Genomic DNA, 13,141 nt, shown 5'->3' with positions numbered 1-13,141 from the left:
AAGGAAGCAGAGAGGGTATTTATAGCAACAATTCTGAGCAGTAGCAGACAGTTAATTTATTTCCTTCCCAGCACACACAGAGCATGCATACCAGTAGAATGACAAGAAGTAGGTTAAAAAAACCCCGAAAGATTTGCACAGGATTCCCATAACTCAATTACTCTCCAAATCACACATGTACTAATGCATGTATTAGTACATAAATGTCACCGATGCTGTGCGGAGATCGGATGATGCAACTCTCAGTTGAGATGAGAGCAGTTGGTGTTCTTGGGAGGGTTGCACATCTTTCTAGGTTTTTTCGGTGTGCTGCAGACGATTGATAAGCTATCTGTCTAAAAACAGGGCCCAGTCTATACACACAGGGCTGGGCTCCAGAATACTCTGACATCTTTGGTTACGTAATAACCCACGTTGCTTTAGGACGGAGGTGAACTGAATGGTCTGATAGCTGTTTTCAGCATGTAGCCTCCAGAGGTGTGTATGCTTGCAATTACATGAGTCCAGTCATGCAAGAGCTTTTCCTGGTTAATCTACTTAATTTCATTTTAATTTAAGAGTCTTGTTCAATGTGCAGTTACTTTTTTTTACCTCCTAAATAATCTAACATTTGTCCACAATGACCAGCTCCTAAACTCTCATTCCATTCAGTAATAAAGCAGCACATAGTATGGGCTTAAAGTATAATAAAGCCTACGAGTTCTCGGTCTCTGAAATAATGTGCTTTGCAGAAAGCTGGTGTGACACATTTGGACTGAGACAACAGCGACCACAAGTGGTTGTCGTGAAGAACAACACCAACAGTGAGGTAAAAAAATATTTATTGACAAACGTGTCAGCCTCACAGACTATTAGCAGAAGCATATCTGCTCGTTAACATTATAACACATAAACATCACTCACACATACATTCATTGATTCATGCACAGCAAAAACGCATACGCACACACACAGGACTTCACATCTGCAAACCAGTTTGACATTTCTTTCAGTGGCTGGGCCTGAAGGGGAACTGCATCCCCGTCATGAAGGGCTGAGCGGGGTACTGCGGGTGAGAGGAGGCTAGAGGCGGGTGCGGGGTGTGTGTCGGGTGGCTGGCGATGGGGGAATGAGAAGCGTGCGGGCTGAAGGCCAGTGGGGGTGTGTGGATGTTGTTGTAGTACAGCACCGGGCCCGACAACACCAACTGGAGCAAACTGCAAGACGCAAAGACAAAAATGTTGATGTGGAACAAAAAAGTACTTCATTCATCTTCATTCGTAGGCACAAGTAATAAATCACAACAAAAGGACTTATTTCACAACGTATTTTACTTAAATTGGTGACTCTTTCGTCGGTGAGTGCTGATCGTTTTCGATTTACATGCAAATTACCATTTTTCTGTCAAAAACTATGAAACACTGTTCTTAAAAAGGGACGGCACGGCCCACAAAAACTTATATTCCTAGATATTGCCCATAAAAATGTCAGCCTTCTCTTAAATGTAATGGGACACGATAGAACTGCTATTTTTAGCTACAATTTTCAGTGGAGAAGCAAAGGAGAATCTATTTGTGGAGATGCGGCTTGTTTTATGGGCAAGCCGTGATGCCAGCTAGCTCAGGAGTGCTAGGTGAGCTAGCATGAGAGAGTATAAATCCACACTCCCGTCTGCGCTCTGTTGTGGTTGGCGGTCATGGTTCAAAAGAAAGAAAATAGATGGTAAATTAACCCTCCCACAACAATGCCTGTGGATATCTTCCAATATATGTGTTTGGGCACTTTGAGTACCACAGGCCGAGTGCCATTGAGTCCCCTTACATTCAGGGGAAGGCAGACATTTCTGCAGCGGATAAATGGCCTGGCAACTCACATCCAAACAATTTAGACTTAATAGCACTACAGGTCAGAGGAAAATGTGTATTTGGGATTTTGGGTAAACTTTTTCAAGGAAAGGTTGCAGGATTGTATATACTCTCCATAGGCAGAGGACCCTAAAGTTGACAGTGTGCTTATGATGCTCTTGTTCTCGCTCTGGCTGAAACCTGGTTACCATGGAAATTGTTCCAACGTAAAAGGGCACTGGACAGTTAATGGTTCTTACTTATTGTGTGGCAGGCGGGAACAGATGGCTCTCAGGTCCTCTGTAGAGAAAAGGCAGCGTGAAAAAGAAGCACTCGAACACCACCGCAGCGCGGTGTGAAAATACAGCTGATTAAACCGGTTAGTCAGTTGTTTTATCATTGATTATTCACGACACATTTGTTAAAAATTATGTGGAAGCCTGACATTCATTTGAGGTGTAGTAACTAAAAAAGGCACCGGCAAGGAAACAATGAGACTATTTGACTTACGTCACCCTGAGAAAAATGCTCTTAACTGTAATATTAGTTATTAATGTAGATCGCCCTGGTGTGAGTTGTCTAGTCCTGAAGACACAATCTTTAGAGATGCCATCCTTCTTTCCCTTATAATGACACTATAAGTCACAGCTTGTAGTGCTCAAAAAGACAATTTCTATAAACCATGACCTGATTACTCAAGACAATCCAGACCTTATTGTGGGTAGTATCTTGTAGGAAAAGAAAACAGTTCCATATTGTTTGATTGGAAAGCAGAGATCTCTAAGGCGGACATTTCCAAAACCAAGCAACTCACACCATTGATAAATAGTGCTGCTGGTGAGAGGAAGGATGTGCGTTTGATTGTAAACAGAGCTGTATTCAAATATTTGTTTAATTAATTGCAGTCCCTGGCCCCTGTGATCAAACCACCGTGCCTTTGAGGCAACATATTACAAGGAAAACATTCTTAATTATAATCAAATTCCTCTTCATCCACTTTTCGAGCCTCCACATCTGTACCACTTAGGTCTTCGTTTTAACAAATCGTACCTCTCGAGCAGAGTAGAGCTCCATTGGCCATGGCCACCTGCAGGGCCTGAGCCAGCCGGTCCAGTGCCAGCTCCGAGAGGTCAGAAGAATCCGTGGACGACGTGTGAGTGTGTTTGTCGGCCTGGTCCAACAGCCTGGAGAGGTCTGAGGTCAGTGCAGCCAGGGACTCCACCTGGAGCAGTGCTAGGCGACCAAAAAGCCCCTTCTCATTCAGTATGTTTGGCAAAAGCATGAGCACCTACATGTGGGACAAAAGAGACAACAGTTTTGTTATCTTCAATGTGCATGTTGGAAGTGTTTTGTGTACTTCATATACATACATACTGTTACGGTAAATTGATCTATAGACACACCTGTAGGACGCTCAGATGGAGAGCAGAGAAAAGAGGCCCCACCTCCAGTTCACACTCAGCAGACCCATTAGTTAACCCCTTCTTCTTGTCTCTGCTGTAGATCAGGGAGGCTTTGACGCACCAGCGCATCAGGCCCCCCAAGGGCGTGACGTCAAGCGAGCTGATTGGCTGATTGCCAGAGAGGGCCGTGTTCAGGAAGTTGATTAGGACCAGACCAGGGTCCTCTTGGATCCACGACACAATCATCTGGAGGAGTTCCAGAGGAGGGGTGAGCTCCTCTGAAAACAAAAAAAAAACACGCAAAAATGTTATGGTTGAAAAACATTTGACATTTCTAATTCTTTGCAAAATATGTTGATGACAAAACGCAGTCCTCCTGCCAGAAAAAAAGATTGTATTGTTATTGAATCTCTTTTTATTGTTCTTCAGTTGCATTTTTTAGATGTTTTTGTGGCATTTCTGTTGTACAACCTGTGGTGAGGTCATAGAGGGTGGTGACAGCGGTGATGAACTGGCAGCAGAAGCGCGGGCTTGCGTTATGGATGTTCTGCAGGGTGGGCCCCGAGCCTGGCACCATACTACAGTAGTCGTCTACTAGAACCTGAGCCAGGCGCACGCAGTACCCACGATGGGTTCTCTGAATGGATTAAACACATCACCACAGGCATATTGTTTGGGTAACGCCATAGTACACAAACATATCCAGGCCGTAGATCGTTAAAATATACCCCTCAATTAATGCTCCATCCGGAGTAGCCTAAGATTCATGGTCTAAACCTCAAATTGCATGGAAGCTAAATATGCAAACACAACGCATAATGCACAATCTGTGTGAAAGTTAGTCTGAATACCAACCTGTAACCAGGTAGCAGCACATTCCAAGATGGGAACCCTGCCCACAGCGATTGCCATGGAGACCAGCTTGCCTAACAGCGACATGCGACTTTCGTCTGCCTGGTTGCCTTGGAGATTGAAGAGGGCAGAGAACATGAGCTGGCGGACAGTATCGCGGCTCTGTTCCTGAAAACAGCTGCACATGATCTCCAAAAGCTGTAGCTCCTGCAGAGCACTCATCCGCTGAAAGAAAAACACATAAAATCCATACTTTTGCGTTTATGTACTGCATGTTGGCACAAGTGTGTGTGTGTGGGTCACGCCTTACCCTGGCTGGCGTGTTTCTGTCCTTGGGCGCATGCAGAATGAACTCCTCGACCAGCTCCTGGGTCTTGGAGTCGACCTGAGGAGGCTGCCTCCCTGACTGCACCACGTTGCAGATGTAGATGTCCAGGTGATACAGCAGCTCCTTGGCTGCACTCAGCACATCGCGAGGCAGCAACGACTGACGAATGTCACCCATCGCCACCGCAACCGGAGACCCGTACAAAACCGCTGAGGAGTTTTCAACACTCAATGAGAGTATGAACTCGGGCGTGACGTTGCACGATGAGATGGGAGAGGCTTCTCGTCAACTGCGGAGAAAGAAAGCAAACATAAACAAATCCAGCTGTAAAACGACAGTGCTGATTCCGAGCCTATGTTTACGACACGAAATAGACAAGCACGAAATAGCGTCACTCCGCAGCGTTGTACTAACTACTAGAGTGGTACTAACGTTACGTTTCTACACAGTCATAGATGTTAAGTCAACAGCTCTCCCATCAGTCGTTTCTCCTCCAGCCTGCTGCTGCTGCTGGTTAGCAAGGTTAGCTAAATACACTATTTTGAATTGCGCCACCAATCTTTCGTACGTTATCAAACGTAATAGTTGAAGCCTTCTTTTTAAGAAACACGTGTGTGTAGTTAGTTTATGTCTCACCTCTGCAATACGCTCTTAATACACTTAAACAATTAGCCGACGCTAGCTGAGACTAGTGAATGGTGTCCTGACGCCAACAGCTCCACTTCCTGCTACTACGGAAGCCTGTGAGGAATCAACGGTTGGGCCATGCACGTTTCTATCCGAGTCGTTACAACAGACTATTCACCCCTCTCACAATTAGGCCACATAAAATGAAATAGATAAAATAGATATTTTTTATATTTTATTATATGGCTTTATAAAAAAAATATTCAGTTGAAGTATTTGTATTTAAGTATTTAGACTATTTTATTATGGAAACTTTTTTGGGGGGAGCAAAATGTTTGATAGTGGTGGTGCTGAATGGCCAAAACAAACTTTATAAATATAATACAAAATACCATTTGGGGAATCACATTCATAGCGTAATCGGGGCTAATCGACACGGGGGCGCGCGCGAGGCACCGGACCGCCCGATGAGGGAAAAAAAGAGAACAGTGGCGCACGCTGCTGCGCGCTCCCGCCAGCACTTCTGCGCTCTTGCACTTTACGGTCCCGTCGAGTGAGATGCCAAGCAGCCCGCAAGATGACCATCAACACCCTGGCTAGAGGAGGCTGGGACCGGGAACAAATGGCATGCTTTCAAAAGGTATGTTCCAATGATTGTGTCTACTTTATTTATTTTAAGCGATAAACTATGACATAATGTTTGAAGCCGAAAATGCACATCCGGTGCGAGGATGAGATCAAGTTAAGAAAGGGTGGAACGTCAAGATGTGCATTTTATTTTACCCATGTATGCTTATTTTTTTATTTTGTGTGTATCCCATCTGTGTGTGCGTGCTGTTTTGTGTGTGTGTGTGTGTGTGTGTGTGTGTGTGTGTGCCTGTCTCCTTTACAGATGGAGAAAGTGATTGTGGCAATGCAGGACCCCGACATGGGCATGAAGATGAGAAACCAGAGGCTTCTTATCACTGTCATTCCACACGCCATGACAGGTGCGTGCGTTCATGCGGCCCTTCGTGTCACGGGGCCTCAGCGTCTATGTGTGGATATGCAGGTTGCAGCCCGTGTTTGTCCCAGCGATCATGCATAATGCAGCCGGGTTTTTTTTTGGAGAATACTTTGTACTTTGCAGAGTACAGGGGGGAGATTTGTCCTATTTTCTTGTCTCCTTTATTTCTGTTATTCTTTTCTTCTTCTTCAGGCCGTGATATGATTACCTGGTTGATCCAGAAATACTGCATCTGTGAGGAAGGTAAGTGTGTGGATACACATATTGACTCTTAATACGATAAAGAGAGAGAGTATTTGCTGTCATACTCTCTCTCTGCTTTTCTCGCACTCTGTGTGTTGTTGTTAGTGTGTTGCCAGGATATGGTGTTTTCTCTCATTCTGTCGTGGTGAGTTTTGTCTGCGTGTGTGTGTGTGTGTGTAATGTGTGTGTTGCGGTTTCAAGTAAACAGAACCGGGTGAACCCCAGAGGAACCAAGTTTGATTAGCTCACCTGATGATCTGGGTTTGATTAGCGTCCCTGTGGTAGGTTTTTCTCCCCCTCGTGAGACTTTATCCTATACATAAAGTGAATTAGAGGTCGGAAAAATAGCCCCGTGGTCCCTTTTGCCTCAGAGCAAACGGAAGGAGGAAAGCAAAGAGCCAGTCAGCAGGGGAGAGAGGGTGGTAAGAGCTGATTAAAATGCATTGCATGGCTTTTTTTGGTAGCCGTCAGTCGTGGAAGCAGGGCTCTTTAACAAATGAGGAGTCTGGAGATTGATGACGCGTTTCATCACTGGGGTCAATGCCTTTCATTTGAGAGGGATTGCCGAGAGGGCGCAGGTGTGTATTTTTAATAAATAAATGAGGGATTCGGCCCAAAGTATTTTCTGATTAATTGACTGATTTTCCGTGTGCCGAATTTGAGAGCTTTCCCACTAATGAATATTTCTTGTGCCACCAAAAAATCAGGCAGGGATAAACCTGCCATACATCTGTGTAAAGTGGCAGTAAAAGGCCGGGTGAACTGCTTTATTGAATACAGCCCCACAGTTACCTACAAAGAAAGTGAAAGGACGAGGAACTGTGTGATGAGTTGTGTCTTCTGTGGTATTTAACAGAGGCACTGCACATAAGTGGGATGCTGGTGAGGTACGGGTACGTTTACCCTCTCAAAGAGCCGAGATCTCTCGTATTACGGCCCGACGAGTCACCCTACCGCTTCCAGGTAAATTGGCCTTCCCTCACGCAGTATGTTTAGTCTGTCTGCTTGTGAAAACCCACCGTTCCTCCTTCCTGTTTAAGCGCTTTACCACTTTTGACTGAAGCGATCGGCGGCTTCCTTTCTTTCCATTCCCCTCCATTAGCCCACTTTCTAATTTCCCATCGATCTCATTCTTTTTAGATCAACCGCTTCACAATGAATCTCGATCATAAATGTAAAAAAGTCACTTGTTTTTCTTAGACGCCGTACTTCTGGACGAGTACCCGGTGGCCCGCGTCAGAGCTGGACTATGGTAAGAAGCCAAAAGAAAGCTTCTAATTAAATAAAAATAATTCTGATAAGCATTTACAGGAGTTTTAATTAATATACAGATCACCAAGTCTCTTAATCTATTTCCTTTATGGATAAACTCTTTTCCTTCTTATATGCCATCAGCAATCTATTTGGCTAAAAAGAACATAAGAAAACAAGGAGAACTGATGGAGTATGAAAAGGTGAGGAAAGTGTGTGTGTTTGTGTGTCAGAGAGAGAAGACGTGTGTGTGTGTGTGTGTGTTGTTATTGATGCATTAGCCCAGGCTAACGGGCCTGTGCCACTATTATTTTTCTCTGTGTGTTTTTGTTTTTCGTATCCATCCCTTGTCCTCGTCCCTCTTCCTTTTTAGGAGAGGTACAGCGTGTTACACAAGAGGATCAACCACACCTGGGACTTTGTTGTGATGCAAGCCAGAGAGCAACTCCGGTACACAAGACAAACACACACACACTTACATAATCACACACTCAAAGACACACAAACATAAACCTACAGTGTGATTTATGTTTAGAGCATCCAAACAGAGGAGGAAGGCCGACCGTATTGTTCTAGAATGTCAGGAGCAGGCGTACTGGCTCATCAACAGACCGCAGGTACGTTGCTGTTTGTCTACTCGATTGTGTTTGTGTTAGACTGTGTACTATTTTACACAACACTATACTAGCTTGGCATAAATAAACTACAATACTAAGTATACAATAATATACTACACTAATGTAGTACAATGTAGTATAATGCTGTGCTGTATACACTCCACTGTAGTATACTGCATTACTAATTATACTGTATATTCTCATACTGTACAATGCATTATACTACACTATACTGCCCTATTTAATACATGACTCGGCTATACTATACTACAACTGCATATACAGTACTGCATGTGGCCATACTGTTCAATGTGCTCTGATAAACTATACAATAAAATGCTATTTTATCTAATTCAACTTTAGAAACATGTTTTACTAAATTTAAAATGTTCACTCGGGTCTTTCTGCCTCAACATGAAATATTCAGCCCATCTGATAAAAATAAAGGAAACAGAGAGACAGAGAGTGAGACGTAGACTAGAGGGGTGAAGGGTTTGGGGGAGGCACTGCATCTTGTCCTGCCCTTATGAATTAGGGACGAGGACATGGAGAAAAAGAAAGAGAAGCTTAAGAGTAAAAATCAAAGCCGGTGGAGTGGAAAGCTCGAGGAAGGATAAGTGCTCACTCACACGCATGTTCTCATCAGACACACACATGTTCTACCCTTAGTTATTAATACGCGCGTGTGTGTGTGTGTGTGTTTCTTTCAGCCCGGGGCACATAATGTGTTGGACATGGGTCTGGAGAGACCAAATAACTTGAGCGCACGGGTCACACTGGTCAGTGACATCATCACGTTTCTTTATGTCTCCTATGTGCCCGTTCCGTCCCTATTTGATTGTTGTCCTTCTGTCTTGCTGCCGGGATTGTCGCAAAAGTAAGTGTGAAAGTAAGCGTTTCTATAGTATGGATAATGACATATGTATAATTATGAACACAGGTTGAACATGACATCATAGCGCCTTCCTTGACACACATGTAGGTGATCACTGATTAGAGCCGTTTCTAATTTGGTAGCAGACGCACAAAATAATAGCTGCCCGTGATGACCGGTATATAATCTTACACTTCCTTATTGGTCAGAATGTATCCTGCTTTAATATTTAAACCCATTGGTTTAATGGGTGAACACATACCAGCTATTGATATAAATGTATAAATGTACGACGTGGTCATCGTGAGACCCAAAGTGATGACAGTGTGTTTCTCTTAACAGAACCAGAACAGTGATTTCTACAAAAGTGAGGTAAAAAGCACATGTAATGTAAACACCCTGGACTATAAGCACATTGAGTGTACATCATTCAGCTCTCTGTGTGTCTACGTTAACAGATTGAAACCTGCCGAAGGGCCCTGGGAAGAAACCGTGTCAAGTCATCCATCTGCCTAGAAAGGTATGTGTCAATTTGACAGACAAAACACACATACACACACACACACACACACACACAGTCCCTGTGCCTGAACCGAGCTCTACGTCTTAAGCGTGCGCGCGCACATATGTGCACGTAAGGCTCAGTGCCACTAATGGATGCTTCCCGAAGCGAGTAAGAGCCATTAACCCGTAGGATCTGCTGCATTAATCCAATGGAGCTGTGTGTGTGTGTGTGTGTGTGTGTGTGTGTGTGTGTGTGTGTGTGTGTGTGTGTGTGTGTTTTTGTGTATGATGTGCATGTGCAGCTTTGTGAAATACAGCGAGCAGTACCAGAACCACGACCCCATTATGCAAGGCTGCCTTCCCAGTAACCCCTGGATCTCCGACGACACCGCGCATTGGACAATGAATTTACAAATGTGAGAAAACACACACAGATACACACGCGTGCTTGGACATTTAGTTCTGCTGGTTCCAGCTTTCGCTGCACCTGTTGACCTGTCAATTAACGGTTTGCGTACAAAGTTACCACAGTAATTCGCGGTGATGCGGATGTGTTGATGGTGCGTTGTCATGAGCAGAGTTCCAATACCGTCACGTCTAAGAGTGGAACGCTGGAGCTTCAGTTTCATGGAGCTTCTCAACGACATCATGGGGAGGCGGGAGTTCATGATCTACCTGGAGAAAGAGTTCAGCGGTAAGGAAGAGGGGCTCAGGTGTTATATTAATTCATTCAAAAGCATAAACATGGAAACATTTTGTCTGGGGATGTTGTTCGAGTCTAAAAATATCCCTTATCCGGAAACAAGCTTCTGTTTTTACAGGGTGAGTCACAACCATCACCGAGTGCATCACGATAATAGAGAGAGAGAAATTAATATAATTGTTTTAGAGGACAGCCAACCTGAACTCTCATTAGTATTCAGAATTTCATCATTTCCCCAAATGACATTTTCCAATCCCAGCAGGGAAAAAACGGAGGCGTTAAGGTAGTGGAAGAGAAGACGTGGCCGTGTGCACTGATGCACACTTATGAAACGTTGCAGTGCGTCACGGTTTTTCCACAGCGGCTAACCGTGATATTAAACACTCTGTTTGTCACGTTGTCCTCCGTACGCACCCAACATCTCACCATGCGTCTCCCTGCTAGCGGAGAACCTGTGCTTCTGGCAGGCCTGCGAGGACATCCGGCATGGAGAAAGTTCCAGGATCGTAGAGAAGGTGGAAGAGATCTACAAGTAAGCGTACAGGCACAGGAAAACACAGGAATACACCACGCGTGCAAGTATTTACCGTCTGGTGACCGCGAGTCGTCGGTTTTGTGCGGCTCAGGAACTTCCTGACTCCCGGAGCTGCTCGGTGGGTCAACGTGGACAGCAAGACGATGGATAAAACGCTAAAAGGGATCAGACATCCGCACCGATTCGTCATGGACGACGCGCAGATGCACATCTACTTTCTCATGAAGAAGGTTTGACCTCTGACACGCTGCAATTTGATATTTGAGACGTTTACCGTTTAAGTATTAATCAGAAATAACAGGACTTCACTGTCTGTTTTGACCAAAAACACATTATAATCTGGCCAATTATTTCCCAAACAGGCCGGGTCTTCCAGGCATCCAAGTGTTTTAATTAGTTTCAATGGAGCTATGAAGATCTTTTAACATGCTTCAAAATTATGCTAAAAGAATCGCTATAACCAGGTATCATCGGCGTAATTATAATCGTGTGTGTGTGTGTGTTAAGGACTCTTACCCAAGATATCTAAAGTCTGACCTGTATAAGAACTTGCTGGCCAAAGCTATTGTCCCCCAGGAGACAAAGAAAAGGTAAAACTACACATTCAACTGCTCTTTCACGTTACTTCTACACGATCAGATGAATTGTCCAACCTGCCTCTTCGTCCTCTCAGCGTGTTCCCCTTCATGAGACGCCAGCGGCACTCCAGCCCCTCCCCGGCTCAGGGGGACGGACCAGCAGGGGCCGACTCTGCAGCCGGGCCCCATGTCTGATGTCCAGGAGGGCCCCAAAGAGACGCAATCTCAGTCTCCGTCGTCTGTGTTGGTCGGCGTAGTTACCGGCCAAGGACTTTTTTTTCTCCTTTCAAGCCAAACTACCCGCATCTTTTCTTTCCACCGCCGCGACAGAAGCAGACGCAGCGTGTCCTCGTCCCAGCTTCCTCCCACAGGACAGCAGCACCACATCTTACTCCCAGAGCTCGAGCAGTGGAGGAAAAAGAGCTCCGAGTGCTGCACAAACATTCTGCATCTACATCCCGCCTCAGTTTTGCTGTTGCTTTTGAATTTCTAACAAAGGTCTCCCTCATAGCCTTCGTATAGAATCTCCTCTGTCTTTCTTAAGCAGGTTTTTTTTTTAGGAAAGTGGGATAGTTTATGGAGCAATAGGAATGTAAATATGTATTTTGTCAAAACTTTGCCTCGGCATGCGTGTGATTATCGTACCATTTGGTGGTTTTGTTTCATTCCATGCTGGAAATTGTTCGTTGTTACGGTGGTTGCTCTTCATCTTGCTCGCGCGTGTTTTCATTCCAATAAAACAAAATGTGTTTTGCTCTCAGCTCTGCATGCTGTGGTCGACTGTGTGGATGTGCTTTCCTTTTTTGTTTGTTACTTCTTTCCCTGTCACTTCCTCTCGTTCTCATCTTCTCCTTCTTTTATGTCCTCGGTTTCCTCGTGGCCCTTGGATCTATTTTTCCCACGAAGCCTTGATGTGATTTGTTTGATCATTTCTTCAGACGTGGCGGCTCTGTGATATCGAATAATAGAGCTCAAGTCACACGAAGTTGAAAAAGCAGCTGCTATTTGCAAAAACAAGGCTCAGGTCTGTTCCTTAGAGGGACATCTGTCTGCACATCGCGTTCTCTTTATCTTCTGCTTCGGTGTCTTTTTTTACACCTTTCATTTTTTATTTAATTGATCCTGTGGGAGCCGCAGTTTCCTCTGCTGGACTGGCTTTCTCTACTGGCGGAGTGCGGTCAAAGCAACCAGCATTATTTGATCTTTTAAACGGGGTCCTACGTGTTTGGGGCTCACTACGCCTCATCACAAATGACGTGTGAACTCGATGAGTTGAGATCAGTTACAAAGCTGGATTTTTCTTTCCCAGACCCTTGTATATCAAGTGTGAGCTGACAAGCTGGAAGTATACTTCCCTTTTAAAAGAAAAAATAGCAAAAAGGAAATGACGTAATATTTACAAAAAATGAGCAGTCGTTATTTTCTTTCTCCCCCTATTAATCATCTTTATCTCAATCCCAGGGTTGGAAATCGCGTCTCTAAAACCAACACGTTTATTCAAGGGCCACCTAAATGATTTTGCGTGATGGTTAAAGTGTCCCGTTATTCACCAAAAGAAGCCCCACATAGTTGCGTGATCTATTCTACGGCTGTGGAAGAGCATTTGTTGGAAAACCTTTGATATGCACTGTTGACGAGTTGTAAACAGGAGGACATTTAGATCTTATGAAAGATATATTATGGTATCATAAAGGGAAAAGCAGGAACCATTTTCTTTAAGCTTGATTAATACCAAGGATTAAAATGTCCGGATATGTCAGCTGAAGCCTTTGCGGCTTCGGTTTTGAAAAACAGTGA

General features: G+C 44.4%; 2 protein-coding genes across 5 annotated transcripts; one reads left to right on the top strand and one right to left on the bottom strand.

Moving 5' to 3' along the window:
- Nucleotides 1-804: 804 nt before the first annotated feature.
- ints15 (integrator complex subunit 15) lies at nucleotides 805-5,159 on the bottom strand. Its single transcript, XM_040171896.2, has 8 exons — nucleotides 5,043-5,159; nucleotides 4,389-4,695; nucleotides 4,082-4,303; nucleotides 3,698-3,863; nucleotides 3,227-3,504; nucleotides 2,874-3,111; nucleotides 2,084-2,123; nucleotides 805-1,196 (listed from the first exon to the last, which is right to left on the bottom strand). Exons 2-8 carry the CDS (start codon nucleotides 4,581-4,583, stop codon nucleotides 989-991), a joined length of 1,347 nt encoding a protein of 448 aa, XP_040027830.1. The 5' UTR covers nucleotides 4,584-4,695; nucleotides 5,043-5,159; the 3' UTR covers nucleotides 805-988.
- A 340-nt stretch (nucleotides 5,160-5,499) lies between these two features.
- rgs11 (regulator of G protein signaling 11) lies at nucleotides 5,500-12,104 on the top strand. 4 transcript variants are annotated; one of them, XM_040171895.2, is made up of 17 exons: nucleotides 5,500-5,673; nucleotides 5,926-6,022; nucleotides 6,232-6,282; nucleotides 7,139-7,245; nucleotides 7,483-7,534; nucleotides 7,678-7,736; nucleotides 7,907-7,983; nucleotides 8,069-8,150; nucleotides 8,861-8,929; nucleotides 9,373-9,396; nucleotides 9,483-9,544; nucleotides 9,831-9,944; nucleotides 10,107-10,222; nucleotides 10,676-10,763; nucleotides 10,858-10,996; nucleotides 11,274-11,356; nucleotides 11,440-12,104. In XM_040171895.2, exons 1-17 carry the CDS (start codon nucleotides 5,611-5,613, stop codon nucleotides 11,537-11,539), a joined length of 1,383 nt encoding a protein of 460 aa, XP_040027829.1. In that variant the 5' UTR covers nucleotides 5,500-5,610; the 3' UTR covers nucleotides 11,540-12,104. The 4 variants fall into 4 exon arrangements, with proteins under 4 accessions (XP_040027829.1, XP_040027828.1, XP_077955383.1 ...); XM_040171894.2 differs by having other exon boundaries at nucleotides 9,367-9,396; XM_078099257.1 differs by lacking the exon at nucleotides 8,861-8,929.
- Nucleotides 12,105-13,141: the final 1,037 nt, after the last annotated feature.

Source organism: Gasterosteus aculeatus, chromosome 3 (genome assembly GCF_964276395.1).
Source record: "Gasterosteus aculeatus chromosome 3, fGasAcu3.hap1.1, whole genome shotgun sequence".
Taxonomy (NCBI): domain Eukaryota; kingdom Metazoa; phylum Chordata; class Actinopteri; order Perciformes; family Gasterosteidae; genus Gasterosteus; species Gasterosteus aculeatus.
The sequence above is the reverse complement of the archived record's forward strand: the minus strand, read 5'-3'. Positions and strand labels throughout refer to the sequence as shown.

Coding starts and splice junctions, on each gene's coding strand:
- ints15 (XM_040171896.2), bottom strand. CDS start 4,583: ATGGGTGACATTCGTCAGTCGTTGCTGCCTCGCGATGTGCTGAGTGCA. Junction 4,304..4,388: donor ACAGAAACACGCCAGCCAGG/GTAAGGCGTGAC, acceptor TTTTTCTTTCAG/CGGATGAGTGCTCTGCAGGA. Junction 1,197..2,083: donor TCCCGCCTGCCACACAATAA/GTAAGAACCATT, acceptor TGCGTCTTGCAG/TTTGCTCCAGTTGGTGTTGT.
- rgs11 (XM_078099255.1), top strand. CDS start 5,746: ATGCACATCCGGTGCGAGGATGAGATCAAGTTAAGAAAGGGTGGAACG. Junction 8,151..8,860: donor GGCTCATCAACAGACCGCAG/GTACGTTGCTGT, acceptor TGTTTCTTTCAG/CCCGGGGCACATAATGTGTT. Junction 8,930..9,366: donor TGAGCGCACGGGTCACACTG/GTCAGTGACATC, acceptor TTCTCTTAACAG/AACCAGAACAGTGATTTCTA.